Raw genomic sequence first — 14,090 nt, 5'->3', positions numbered from 1 at the left:
GTTGACTAACTCTGAAGTTTGCTTGTATATCACACCTATGCAGAGAGCAAAGTCACACAAAAAATATTACAAGTAAGACTCAATAAAAACATAGGACAGACTGCAGTGATCAGTTGTAGGGCTGGGCCAAACAAACCTACTGTCTTGTAGCTTACGCTGATAACTTCTTTTTATGCCACTTCTGCTCCTTTTTTACTACACTTTATTCTGTCCTGATACCTTCCCTATCTTTTGCGCTTCCTCTGAACATACCATAAACCTGTTTGCACATTTCCACAAGCCCCTACTCACATCACGTAATAACTTTGTTCTTTCCCAGAAGACCCATGATGACACTGTTTACCACTTCTTATCTGTTGTAAAGTTCTGGTTGAACCTCTTCAAGGCCATGCCTGAATGGCTCCTTCCCTGGCCTATCAGTCAGTGACCTAAGAGAAGTAACAGCAAAGACCAGAACTCTTATCTCCTGTTCATTAGGGTTTGTGTGTCTGGGTATTGGTTGCTTTTCCTGTCATAGTCTCTTATGTTGAATGGCTGTTAACCAAATCCATCACAAAGCCAACAGCCTTATGTTCCCTGTATCTTTGCAGTGTTACCTGTTGCCCAGCCCTGGTCTTTGTTCTTGCTTATATATAGCAACAAATGGTCCATAAAGAAAGTGTATATATATTTTTCCAGATGTGTTTGCTTTATCAGCAATCAAGAAATGCAATGTCTTTCATGTCAAAAAGAGAGAGGGAGATCACTTGTGTGCACCTTACACGAATAAGTTCGGCATACGGGGTATCAAGAATTTTCTTACTGGCAACATGTAAGGTGCAGGGTGTTCAAGTGCCTTACTGGTATCCCCATGGTTTGCCTCTTAATACATTAGGTTTTCTAGCTTCCTAGGTGATTTTTGACTCACAAACATTTGACTCTCTCTCTGGTTCTGCTCCAGAAAATGACTTAAAAATCCTGTCCTACTTTTTGACCTGATATAACACTCTAAAACTGTAAGTCATAAAGCTTCTAACATCATAAATTGTAAATACTCATAGATGACAATTTGGAACAGACTCATTTTCGTATCTCATTTACTTTTATGTGTTCAGCAAAATGCTGCATTTTGCTACTCTGTTGGATTGTGAAGGATTTTAGTTGGCTTGCTGGTGTTACTAATGTCTAGTCAGAAGGAAAGGCAGAACAACAACAGGGCCACAGATTTGAGTTAGTAGATGCTATTGGCCAAAATTACCCATTTTCATATGGTACATTCAAGGGTATTCTGGATTTTGAATACATATTGAATAGCTACTTTTATCAGTTACTGTAAGGTGGGTTAATGTCACCTACTCTGTGTTTTCCGATTTTGTGTCTGCCTTTTTTAGGAGAGTTCTTTGAGTATATAAAGCTAAAATAAAGATGGCTGTTGCTTACAAGCAGGCTCTAGATTTAAGTTTTCTTTACCTTGATTGGAATCCCTGTCTTTGCCTGCCTTCTATGTTCCAGCTGCTCTTTTATTTCACACCAAGTTTTAGAACCAGGAGGTAAGGAAAATTGGATATTCACTGGCATTAATAGCTGTCAAGATTTTGTAAAAAGAGCAGGTGGCAATCTGTAAGTTTGAGGCATGTTAATGTAAATTTTGTACTTGATGTTTTATATCTTGCTATAGTGTGACGGCACAAACAGCTTGAAGGAAATATAAGCAAAACAAACCTCTTGAATCCAGTGTGCAAGGCAAGTCAAATGTAATATTTCTATGAAGTTTGAATGGGTAATGAACTTTTCAGTTGCACAAGGTCTACAGATGTTAAAACTACTGAAATACAATGTGTTATCCTAGAGGTTGGCAGCTTTTTCTGACAAGACCAGGGAAAAAGGTTAGAGAGTTAATGCTTTTGGTACAAAAATGAAAGATTATATGGTACTAGTGGGGTAACAATCCTGTTTGAAAAATTAGGGATTTTTTTAATAATTCAGCTATGATTATCTGTCCAAACTTGATAAATTCCCTATGCAACAAGTAACATGTAACATTGTCTTAAAGCCATATTTATATGAAAAGCCTTTTAAAGTGTTAATGTATTTCAGTAAATTCATATTTTTGTCCTCAAACAATACTTTGAATTCATTTGTGGTAACAATGTAGTTGAGTAGTCAGTGATATTAGTAGACTGGAACAATTTCTTATTTTTTGTTTATGTATTACATACACAAATGTCTGTCAGGGGCTAACAAATTACCTTTTTCACCAACAGTTAAAAGGCTTTTAAGTTGTTTTTCTATGGAAGGACAAGTGGTTCTGCAGGTAACTCTTATGTCCTGTTTAAAGCTGTCAGTCTTTATGTTCCACTGTATTATTAAAACAACACAAGAGAGCAATACTACTAAAAGCACAGAATTAAAAATGTCTGCTTGCTTTTTTTTTTTTTAGTGATGAGGTAAGTTGGCTGTATTGCCTGGCAGTTTTCAGTCAATGCTCTAGCACCAGTCTCTAAATAGAGGAGTCTTCTTCAGCACTGGAGCATGCTAGAGCTTTCCCCCATTGGGACTGTGGTGGCTGAGGCAGATACAAGGATTTGGGAAAACGGGGGGGAAATTGCCAAACCCAGCCTGTAATTCTCAGCTTTTTAGTTTTCCCTGTAGAAGTCCACCTTTCCAGTAAAATTGATTTTTCTTTTCAATTAAGAGATAATATAAAAAAAAAATACAATCTGGTCTGTTTGGCATAAACTGAAATAAAAAACCCCAAACGCCGCTACTTGTGACCATAATGTGACTTAAATGTTTGAGATATTAGAATATGCTGACTGTTGTGAAAAGTTAATTTCTGATGTGAAGCACAGCATTACCACCAATTTATTTATCACTTTAAAGCTTGTAATTATCATGTAGTCTTTGTAGTCTATGCTCCTGTAGGGCTGACTTTAACTTAAGAATAGTCCCAGAGGAGATTACATTCTTGCCATGATTTAGAAAACAATAGGGCAGTAACTGGTTACTTGAGAATCTATTTGATTCTTGTTTTTTCTCAAAATTATTTTTTAATAGTTTTTTAGTTTTCCAGAAGGAAACATTTAGGATGCTAAATGGAACCTGTAAGGTACACAGGCTGTGTAAATTAAATGTGATAATATTACTGTGGCAAGTTTAACTCCAGTCTGCTTTTTAAGATTTGTTACAATGAGATGCAAAGAACTCAGCATTAGGATTTTACAACAGTGCATGTGTACTCCTGTCTGTACAACAATGCATGTGTACTGTAAGTGTGAAGAAGTCTCAAGCATCTTGGCTGCAGATAGTGGAGTTTTACTGCCTCACTTGCCACTCTTGGAACTGGAGGCAACCTATTAAAAGCTGTCATTTGCCTCGGTGGCATTTTACATGCAAAAAGGCTTAGACTAGGCACAGGTAGCGAAACTTATTTTCAAGACATATTAATGTGTTAAAAGGTTTCTTTTGTAATTTGAAAAATTAATACAAACCTGATGGTGAAGAAGCTTCTTGCTGAGTTACTCAGCTGTAAATTAGAATTCTATCTGGTCACTAAGGTTATGATTAAAATGTGTATTTATTATATTTAATATTATAATTTGTAACATTATGTATGCACTGTCTAGTTTTACTCATTCACTCTTCTAGAAGTATAGTAGTAGGCAGCACCAGTCCTGCCACTGACCAAGGACTAATGCTCAGCTCAACATCTCAAATAGTTCTCAGCAGTATTTTCAGCTCCTTGTCATCTGCTTCTTTCATTTGTCCTATGACTTTCCAGATCAATCCTTTTAATATATTTTTCTTCTTTTTGATCTAATTTTTCTTCCTCTCATTTCCTTCTCTTTAGCAAATATTTATAGAATAAGAAGTGTGTATGTGTGTTTCTTATGTATGTTTTATAGGGGATAACTTTAAACTACCGCCATAGAGATTAATGTTGTAGTCCCTGATTTTCAAGCACTGAAGTTTTTGATTCCTCTGTAGTAATTAAGTGATGTCCCTGTGCCTACTGTGCAATGCATGAATAGAGATGTGCTCCATAGAATGACTAGCAATATAATCACAGTCAGCAGAGCTTATTTCAAAAAGACTGTAAGAAACCCAGCATAGGCTAATTTGCTTGAAATTCCACTTTTTTGTGCTGATGTAAGAGCTTGTGGAATGTATGTGGCTCATGGGATCTGGGAGCCGCTGGTAAACAAAGCTCAACCCAAACAAAAATTAAACAAAACCAAATGATACTCTCCATTCTCCAAAGCAAACAAACAAAAAAACCCCACCCTAAAACCTGAGAGGACATACTGTTTGTCTTAAAATGCACACCCTGGTGTTGTGAATGTTTAGCCTTCTTGTCAGACCCCTTTCTTATGGAGTGAAAAGACTCCTGTGCACTCCTGATCCTTCTTGAACAGGGTTCTGAACGCCTATCAACTGAGATGCAACCACAGCCATTGGTTTGGTGGATCATTAGGGACTGCAAGCTTAGGGCAAATACACATCTGACAATGCTATAAAATTCTGTGTGGCAGGATAAGGATGTTTATTGCCTGCTTTCATGTAACAGCTACAGGTATCAAATAGAGGAGGAAGTTTGCTTCTTACAGAAAAAATGAAAATGCACACCTTGTCACAGGATATTGTGCATGTTAAACTATTTACAGGAATTAAAGGATTGGAAGAACTTGCAGAAATCTATTGAAGGCCATTGAAAACAATTATACTAATTGGTTTATGAAACCCTGGTCTCGCAGATCCCAGTGTGCTGGGGAAACTCCCTGAAAAATTGCTACATGTATGTGTTTGCTGTCAGGCAACACACTAAGCAACTGTCTTAGTTGATGCATCTTTTCTTAGGTTATGTTCTTACTCCTTGCTCACACATAACCACTGTAATGTTGCAGTGGTTAAGGACTGTTTTCTTTCTAATCTAGTAGATTTTTCTGAGATGGTCCAGTTTTGTCAGCAGCGAGATCTTAATGCTGAAGTGAATTATGGGATCTCGGATTCTGTTATAGTCAGGCTGAAATCTTTGTGTTCAGTGCTGGTATAAAGCCTGTGCATGCTTGACAGATCAAGCATATCATCAAACTAGCTTCTAAGAGCCCGTGCTACTGAGTTTAACTTGATTCAGTGACAGAATTATATCTGTCAAATGGACAAAAACATCCAACGCGCATTCTGTTAAGTAATTAAATTAAGCTGTATTGCTGAGATGCTGGTACTGAGCTTGAATCATTTCAAAATACTTAAAGTTAGTTATTGCTTGGTAGTACATTAGTATAAAGATAATCTAAGAAGTATGCAACAAAGATAATTCAGCTGTTAGTTCCATTTTCTGCAGACTGTGTACTAGGTTCCTGGACGCTAACTTGGTTGCCTGTATCTTTTATTCATTTCATAGAATTTACCTACCTAAATCAGTTCTTTTCATCAAGATAGTCAGATACCAGCTGAGGTAAGCCAGTGTTCACACTGCAGCTCTCCTGCTAATGGAAGCAGCAGCAGTGAAATATGTGCAGGGAAGTGGATGCAAGCTCTTCAGAAAGCATCTGCTGCTTAACAGCTGGGCTGTGTCTTCAAGGCAGCAACTACTGAGAATGACATATCCCTTCGCTGCTTATTTTGCATCTCTCAATGTAACTCATAGAAGAGCTGGTGATGCAGAACAGCTTAATAAAAACAGTTTCCTACAACAAACAAGACAGGGTGGGAGGAACTATAGAAAAGAGCACAGCAGACTAAAATTTTCACGAGTTCATTCAACTTCTTGCCATTTGGTATGTTCATTGTAAGGCATCATACTAATGTGTCACCAGCCTAAATATGTTCATGGCAGAGGGGTTGGTCTTGATGATCTTGATGGTCTTGAGGTCCTTTCCAACCCTAACTATTCTATGATTCTATGTCTGATGTCATCATGATTTACACATTTTTTTTTTATTAAAGCTTGCACTGTCTGTAGTGCTCATAGTATTGAAACCGAAATTTCTTGTACTGGATGTATTTCTGCTAAATCAAAATGTAAATGCATCAACTGAAAGGTGATAGAACGCAGTCCAGTGTAAATAAAACTCAAATGTATTTTCTAAAATTCAGGGCTGCCTTTCAGAGGTAAATTTGGGCATTCTGTAAATTATAATGAAGGACGAAGAATTGTTTTGCGAGACCCCTACTTTATGCGTGAGTTCTGTATCTCATTCTTCAGGCACTTGTAGTTCTACATGAGCTCTTAGTCTATTTATTATAGGCCACTCTTTTTGATGCTACTTGCATAAAGCATCCCGTTGCACCTACCAGTGATAGTATAGTGCTATTCTGTCTGTCTTTCATATTAGAAAAAAACGTTTGAAAGGTATTTTGGTTAAGTGTGTGTTTGTTGTTGTTGGATTTTCTGTTTGTTTGTATTTTTGGTTTTATTTTTCCCCTTGAATAATTTCTCCTGTCTATTGTTAGATTTGTCAGCATTAATAACAGGTAAAAGTTTTGGTAGGGAAAGTTGGCAGTAGTGGTATTATGCTTATTTTTACAGCTGTTGTTGTTCCTGGAGCTTTAGCAAAATACAGAACAAACTTCCTTACTCAAATTCTGGCTTTGTCTTTGTGGCAATAGTGGAACATTTTTGTTGAATTTTCCAGTCCTAGGCTACTCTCTGCACTATCACATTTCAATACTAACCATTTATAAGCACAGTTTGGTTTATACTGATTTTGCTGTGAATATAGCGAACAGGCTGAGATTATTACTTAGGCAACTGATTGCATGGACTAGCAACTTTCAATGAATTAATATCTTTCATGAATTCTTTCATGAATTACAAAACTTTCCGTGTTGGAAAATGTCTGCAAATATACTTCTCCCTTTCCATTCCCCAGTCTTCCCCAAATAAGATGGTGGTTGTCTTAGATTAACAGTATATATTGAGGGATTTCTGGATGATTTGAAGTAAAGTGTTCTCTAGAATGTTTGCTAGTGTAAACGGATACTTGAAATATGAGTAATGAAATATGATAGAAGGTACCTGGCAAAAATCAGGTACCTACCAAGGTAGAAGCATACAGTTTAAGGAGAAGCTGTCTGACTGTTCAATGGAAAGTTCAGAATTCTTGCTGCCCTGTGGGAAAATGCCCTTGCAATATGTTGGTGGTTATGCATGGCAAGCTTAAGAACATCATAATGATCAGAAGTTAGTGTTAAATACCTTGTTAAGAGCGTAACATGAGAATGGGTTTGTAAAAGACAACAACCTTGTAATAGGTTTTCTACTCCAACTTATAGGTGGTAGATACTGTGTTACATTTGGCAAAAGGGTGCAAAGATTAAAATTGCCATTTAGAAAGTATACATTGAATCACGGGCCTCTATTTTCTTTAGAGGGAATTTGTCTGTATGGAGAATTTCATTGATGTGTCCTGTATCAAGCAGGTCCTACAGGACAGTAGCATTAGAAAATCAGCAATGAGAAAAGTGGAGTCTACTGGAAAAGCCACTGTCTGCTTCATTCTTGCTTTGTACTTGTAATATATATAGGAATATTCCATCATAAGCATGTCATGTTAGTTGTCCTGTCATGCTGGACACTTTATTTACTATCTGAATCAGGAATCCCTTTGCAGTTGTAAGTAATGAGAAGCTAAAGAATGGAAAATGTTGGTAAATGAAGGAAACAGTTAGGTTACAACAGAAGGTCAACAAAAATCCAAGAAAGGAGAAATCAACTTTGGAAAGACTCTGCAAAGGGTGGGAGCAGCTCTTATATCATGTGCATATCACGTAATCTGAGGGTTAGTTGCTAGATGGTAGACGCAGTGGGAATTCTTATGAGATGCCAAATACACTAGTTAGCACTGAGAGTTCTGAGATCAGTTGTGTAAGATTACTAGAAGAGGGCCAAAAAAGGGAGTATGATAGCTTCAGCTTGATTTGGAAGTGGGTAGATGAATGCTGATCCTGAAATTGGTTTGAGGAAACCAGATGATCTCTGTGAATTCAAGTTGAAGTGTCTGTAAAAAGCCTGAATCTGGTCAAGATGCTTTTAACCATCCTCACTGATTTTTGTAAACTTGTATCTAATCAGAATTTTCCATTTTCCTGCTTGTGTCAGTTACCTCTAACCTTGTCTATACCATCCCATTAAGTAGTGACAACAGCAGTCCATATGCTTCGTAATATGTATGAAAAAATGTGAAGAACATTATCAACACTTCAAAGTTTAAATCCTGTGTATATGTAATCCTCTTTAGAAGCTTCAAACCATGCTGTATTGAAAAATTATATATTTGTATTCTAGTCAAGCATTTACACTATTTATAAAGCATTTGTATTCTCCTGTAGAGAAAATGTATGGCTTACTATGATGCAAATAAAGAAAATGCTTTTATGCAACTGAATTTATTTTTAAATTTGCACTTAAAAAGATATAAATTAAATTTTGCTATCAAAATTAAGGTTAAGACAAATGATGAGACTTCAGTAATTATTCATGGCAATTAGTGTTGGTTTTGCAGGCACAGAGAGCCCATAATGTGGTCTGTCAGTTCCATGAAAAAGGACTTTTAAGGGAACCACTGCTAACTGCCCTCCGCAGGATTGTCTCTGATAAGTGTAGTGCCTGATAAATGTAGCATGAAGAATTGATTTTATAAGCCAATAGCCCCAGAGTTAATGTGTTACCAGGATTGCTAATAGTCTAATCTTAGTTTTAGATGCCCATTATTGTAGTTGTTGTTAGCCATGAATTCCCATCAGAGCTGTTTTGTCAGAATAGGCTTCCATAGTAGTGGTGGGTTTATTCAAAGCAACTGTATTTTTATTTTGATATATGTACCACTGTCAGACCCTTTAATGATTCTTGTTTTTGGGGGGTGAGGGGTGGTGTGGGATGGTTTCAGGCTCTTAGAGATTTGAAAAATGCTGAGAAATCTGGTTCACATTAAGTAAGATGCTTAGCTTGCATATATGATGGGCCCACTTACTGTATTTAACTGCTTTGTTCTCCCTGAGCCTCTGCTGCAATCCTGATTATAATGGGGGGAAAGGTGAATGGGGCATTAACATCCCAGTATATATCTGCAGGCCACCTAATGTTATTGTAAAGAAAAAAAAACTGAACTATAAATAATAGAATATGGGAAATGTTTATGCTTCAGAAAACTGTCTTGCCAGGGTTAGGAAAAAAATAGAAGTGAGAAAAGAATCTGAGAAGAAAAAAAGAAAGGAAGAAAAGTAACATGAGGGGGGAGGGGCTGTGTGTGTGGGTTTTCTTATATTTGTTTTTTTGGGGGGGGGGTGGGTTTTTTTTGTTGTTGTTTTGGTGGTGGTTTTGGGTTTTTTTTTTGTTTTTTAACTTTGCCACGTTTGGAAAAAAATTGTGTACATTTTGTCAGTACCAGTTACTGGTAACAAACAAAGTTCTAAAGCCACGGAATATTTTTTTTTCATATTTAAAAGGCTGATAATCTAATTACACAGCTAAAGTACAGGGAATTAGATTGCAGAATGACATTCCCCCTTGTGTAACACTCTCTGACTTGCAGTGCGCCAGCAAACCATTTACTGGATACAAGCTGCTTGATTTATTTTTTTGAACTAATTTACAAGGAAAGAAAAAAATGGTTTGAAAATGCTGACAAAAAAACCAATCCCACCTATAGTGGTATGAATTTTTCTCATCTTAATTTTTCCTTTCTTTGACAGTGACTTGTTATCTTCCAATTATGTGGAGATTCACTATGAAGATGGGAAACCAAAGTTTTCGAAGGTATTGTGCTCTTAAAATGTGTCAGAATGGTCTTTCTGAGGGAACAATGCCAAGAAAATGCTAAAAAAAGAGAAAAGTTTTGCAAGATCTAAATCCACCAGAATCTTTTAGTCACATATGCAAGGTATCTGTGTCTTCCTCTTGTGAGGATACCTCAGTAACACAACAACTGTACAAAAAAGGAAAGCTTTATGTCAGGGTGAGAGGTTGGCAGTTTTTGGTGGTGAAGATCCAGATACTGCCAGAACAATCACATCTTGTAAAATGTAGGGGGTGAAGGGATTGAAGTCACCATCAGTATAGTCTTCATTAATTATTTACGTGTCCTTAGCACAAAGTGCAAGGGGAAGGTATAAGGGTAATATAAGACAAACAAACAAAATAAATCTTGCAAGAATTACATAGTCATGAAGTGGGAAAATGGAAGACTTAACTCCAGAGGCTAAGGTTTCAGCTATTACAATACCAGCGTATTGCTTGACATCCAATTAATTACATTTGTCAAACTAGCTCCCAAATTTAATTCAGTGCTGTGGGCTATTGATCCAGTGACAAAGAGATTAAAGTTATGCAGGAAAGTTCAGCCCTGACTAAGGGAAACAGTTCTGTCTCTGTTGTAGTAACAAAATGAGGACTGGCAGGTTCCTAGGAAGGTTATAAACTACATTTTCAGGCAATGACTATTTTCATATTTGGTATGAATGCTGGAATATTTGTTGGACCTTATTACATGTGAAAGATAAATCTGTTTAGAGTGGAGGAAAGCCAGCATTCAAGTTGCATTTATGCCTTCAGCAAGTTGACTGTTGTTTGTCCAAGACTTAGATATCTAGTTTATTATTTTGTCCTTGTTGTAGAGAGTCTGAAATAAAACAATATATTGCCGATTATGGCAAAATTAAACAAATATATAGATAAAGAAATGTAATTATTGCAATATAAGGTTTAGTTTTTTTCCAGTGAAGAAGAAAAATAGTTTCACGTAACATAATGAAGAAGTTGTTTCATTAAGACTCAGGACTCTGCAGAATAGGCAAAAATGCTAAATGATGCAAGAAAACAATTCCCTCTGGCATCTAGACAAGCTCATGCAATTGTCAGCTGCAGCACTAGCATTGAGCACTGCGGTTGCTGAATCATGAATCTGGCTGGAAAATTATATCAGAACTTTAGACTCAGCAAATGGCCTAGCTTTGCATGCTGCAGTAACTTGATCCAAGCTTTCTAGGGGATGTTTTTTGAACTGATTTGTTTAGAAACAAAAATAGAGCTCCTGAGGTCACATTAATCTATAAAAGGCTTCACTATAAGTTCAGAAAATGCATACAGAATTTGTGTAGGAGATCAAATAAGGACTGTATCCTGGTCTTTTGCAGTATCTTATAATCCTCTTTAGTCCTGAGTAAGTAAAATATTGTTTTGTTTCCTGATGTGCAGTCTTGATGGAAAGTATTGTATTTTCTAGAACGGGGTTAGTTTATTACAAGGGTGAAAACACTGAAGAACAAACAGCGATTTCTTTAGTTGGATGACTGTCTTTTAAGAAAATTATTGAAAAGCTGCTTGTGTGAGAGAATCACAATTTAGTTGTTTAAAAGCATGACTTACGCATACTCACGGAAAATTAAATATGTAGTGTTTACTTTCTGCGTAGTACTTTGATTTTAATTATGCACGATAGTCTGTTAAGAATTTCATTCAAATCTGAATAACTCATTCAATAAGATGCAAAATGGAAATAATGCTTGTGCATAATTGAACAAAGAGCATTTACATTTTCAGTACTTACTTGAATTATGATTGCAGAAGCAGTGGGTCCCATATGGTTGTTGGAATTCAAATGACAAGACACCAGAATTAGGAATATTTTGATGGAGAATGGCATGTTTTTCAAATGGTGTGTGAGGCAACAACCACACTTAAGGGATTTTAATAAAACTTTTTTAGAATACTTTTTCTATTTAGTTTAGCTGGGGTTATTGTTGACAGGCATTAAAGACCAATTACTTAAATGAGGTAAATTAGTATTGTTCAGTTTTCCTCAGTTTAGCTTCACTGACACATAGCATCTGAATTTCTTTTATCTAAGAGCTTCTAAATTTACTGATCATTTTTCTTTAGAAAAGTCAAAGTGCTGCTTTAGAAAGTCAGAGTAATGTTTCTTGGTTTCTTTCTGCACATTCATAATTTGAATAGTCTGTTAATGTTGCTACAAACAATTGTAGGTAATTTAGATGTTACTGTTTTTTGCATGAACGGCAGAGCCTTGTCAAAAACATGAAACATGATTGCTGACTTCCTTAGAAAAAAACCTCACAAAAATCCTGCTGTTTTTTTTAATTTGGGTTTTGCATCTGTTTAGAGTTCTCTGCAGTTAAAATCAAGAGCTGACTCCTAGTACCTTTTTGATACATACAGTAAAAATGGGACTGTATACTTCGGTGTAGCTAAACTGGGTTAACTTTCTGGCTCATTCATCAGTAGTAGTATTGGTACCTAAAGTCGAATGACATAATATTTTAGTTGATAAATTTTTAGTGAGACAAAATTGGTAGAATTCAGGTCTAATCCAAATACATGCCAGATGATTGGAAACTGTTATCACTTGTAATTTTAATGTACCTGAAAGGTTTCAAGAAACATTTCAATGCTCACGTAACCTGCATCGCACAACATGTTTACAGAATCAATTCACAGCAAGGAAATGCATTTAAAAGATCAAGAATGCTGTGAGTTCAACAAAAGAATAACCCCTGTTATGGCTTGAAGACTTATGTAAGTTAGTCTTTCATGGAGACAGTTTTTCTCTTAAAAGCAGTTAGGGCTAGTCATTGGTATTTACTCTAGCAATCATTGCTTTCTCTGAAATTTTACCTAATACAAGGTGTTAGGTCTTTTTGGTTTTTTGGAGTTTTTTTGCCTTGGTTTTAAGCAACAGACATTAATCAGAGTAATTTTGTGTGTGTGTGATTGTTTGTTTTTAAATATTAGGGTGGAGAGCATTGTTACTACCATGGAAAAATCAGAGGTATCAAGGATTCCAAAGTTGCTCTTTCAACTTGTAATGGACTTCAGTAAGTGCGTGTTCTTATTTTTCAAACAAGGCTATTAACTAATTATTAACCTTTAATATTATTAATATTATGCAAGGGACTGAAACTCTACAGGCCCAAAGACTTTTGATGTTTTGAAATGCCACTACCAGTTATGCCAAGCTGCTCACATTTTTTTTTAGTATCTTTGGAATTAAAGTCTTTTGATGCAGTCTCATGAAACCTTTGAATGTTTTGAGTGCAAATAAATATTTAACCAGATGAACTAATATGGTAAAAAAATTATTGTTCTTTAGCAGTCTACATTTTCAATATTCATGTATGATTCTGTCAGCCAACAAAAAAATTATCTCTTTGACAGATTGTACAAGAAAAAATATAAGACATTAGCTCTTACTAAGGTTAGTTACTGTTAAGTGCAACTCAGCTGTTGACTGTATTCTGCATATTAATACATGCTTTAGGACTCCTCTTTCCAAGGTCAAATCTTTATTCTTTTTGGTGCTTTATCATTACGTTGCCATTACGTTCAGTGATAGTTGATTAAAGTGTGCCTAATCTCTTAAAAAAATTCTTAGCTTTAATGACATGTGGTAGTAATGAACATATATGGAATTTATTTTAATATTGGTCAGCTTGTCAGCCATAAGTTTTATTTTGTCTCATCAAAAATCAAATCCTGCAATCAAATTAATTGCCATCTAATCTGAAATATCACTTCTTTTTCTCCATGTTCCAGTGGCATGTTTGAGGATAGTACTTATTTATACTTGATAGAACCAATGGATTTGACCCATAGTGCAGTAAGTTTATTTTTATCTACTTTATTTGGTTTGAGAGAGTGCTCGAGGAATAGCAAATGACTGTGTTAGCTTAAATCAGTAAATGAGTGAGCACTCTCATGCATTCGTATGAAAAACAAAAGTATTTTAAAATGCATGGAATTTATTTAAGGCAATAAATGTGTAAGTATGAGTTTCCTAAGATTTTCTTTACTTTTCATTAATCTTTCTTCTCCTAGTTATTGTTCATCATTTAAATATTGGGAATACTAATAAAACTGTTTCCATACCAAATGATTATAGACTGTCAAAAAGTGTTTATCAATTTGCTCTAGTACTTGAACTAAAGGATTTATAAATTCATAGAAGGGATCTCTGGGATTCATTTATTCATCCCTCTCTCGTTGGATCACATTGCTTCTGATTTACCATATTTCCACAAAGATTTAGTGAAGTAGATAATTGCATCTGGGTATCTTGCGCTTTATATTTGTTAAGTCAGTGGTCACTGTATAG

General features: G+C 35.7%; 1 protein-coding gene across 4 annotated transcripts in view; it reads left to right on the top strand.

Moving 5' to 3' along the window:
* ADAM23 (ADAM metallopeptidase domain 23) overlaps window positions 1–14,090 on the top strand; it is a 71,225-nt gene that overhangs the window by 13,942 nt on the left and 43,193 nt on the right. For all 4 annotated transcript variants that reach the window (XM_031045105.2, XM_031045104.2, XM_031045107.2 and 1 more), the window contains exons 4-6: window positions 9,676–9,739; window positions 12,731–12,813; window positions 13,532–13,595. In XM_031045105.2, coding sequence (XP_030900965.1) covers window positions 9,676–9,739; window positions 12,731–12,813; window positions 13,532–13,595 — 211 coding nt within the window. The remainder of the gene's footprint in view (window positions 1–9,675; window positions 9,740–12,730; window positions 12,814–13,531; window positions 13,596–14,090) is intronic.

The sequence above is a fragment of the Melopsittacus undulatus genome, chromosome 8 (assembly GCF_012275295.1).
Source record: "Melopsittacus undulatus isolate bMelUnd1 chromosome 8, bMelUnd1.mat.Z, whole genome shotgun sequence".
NCBI lineage: Eukaryota > Metazoa > Chordata > Aves > Psittaciformes > Psittaculidae > Melopsittacus > Melopsittacus undulatus.
Note: the sequence above shows the minus strand (reverse complement) of the source record. Positions and strands in the feature narration are given on the sequence as shown.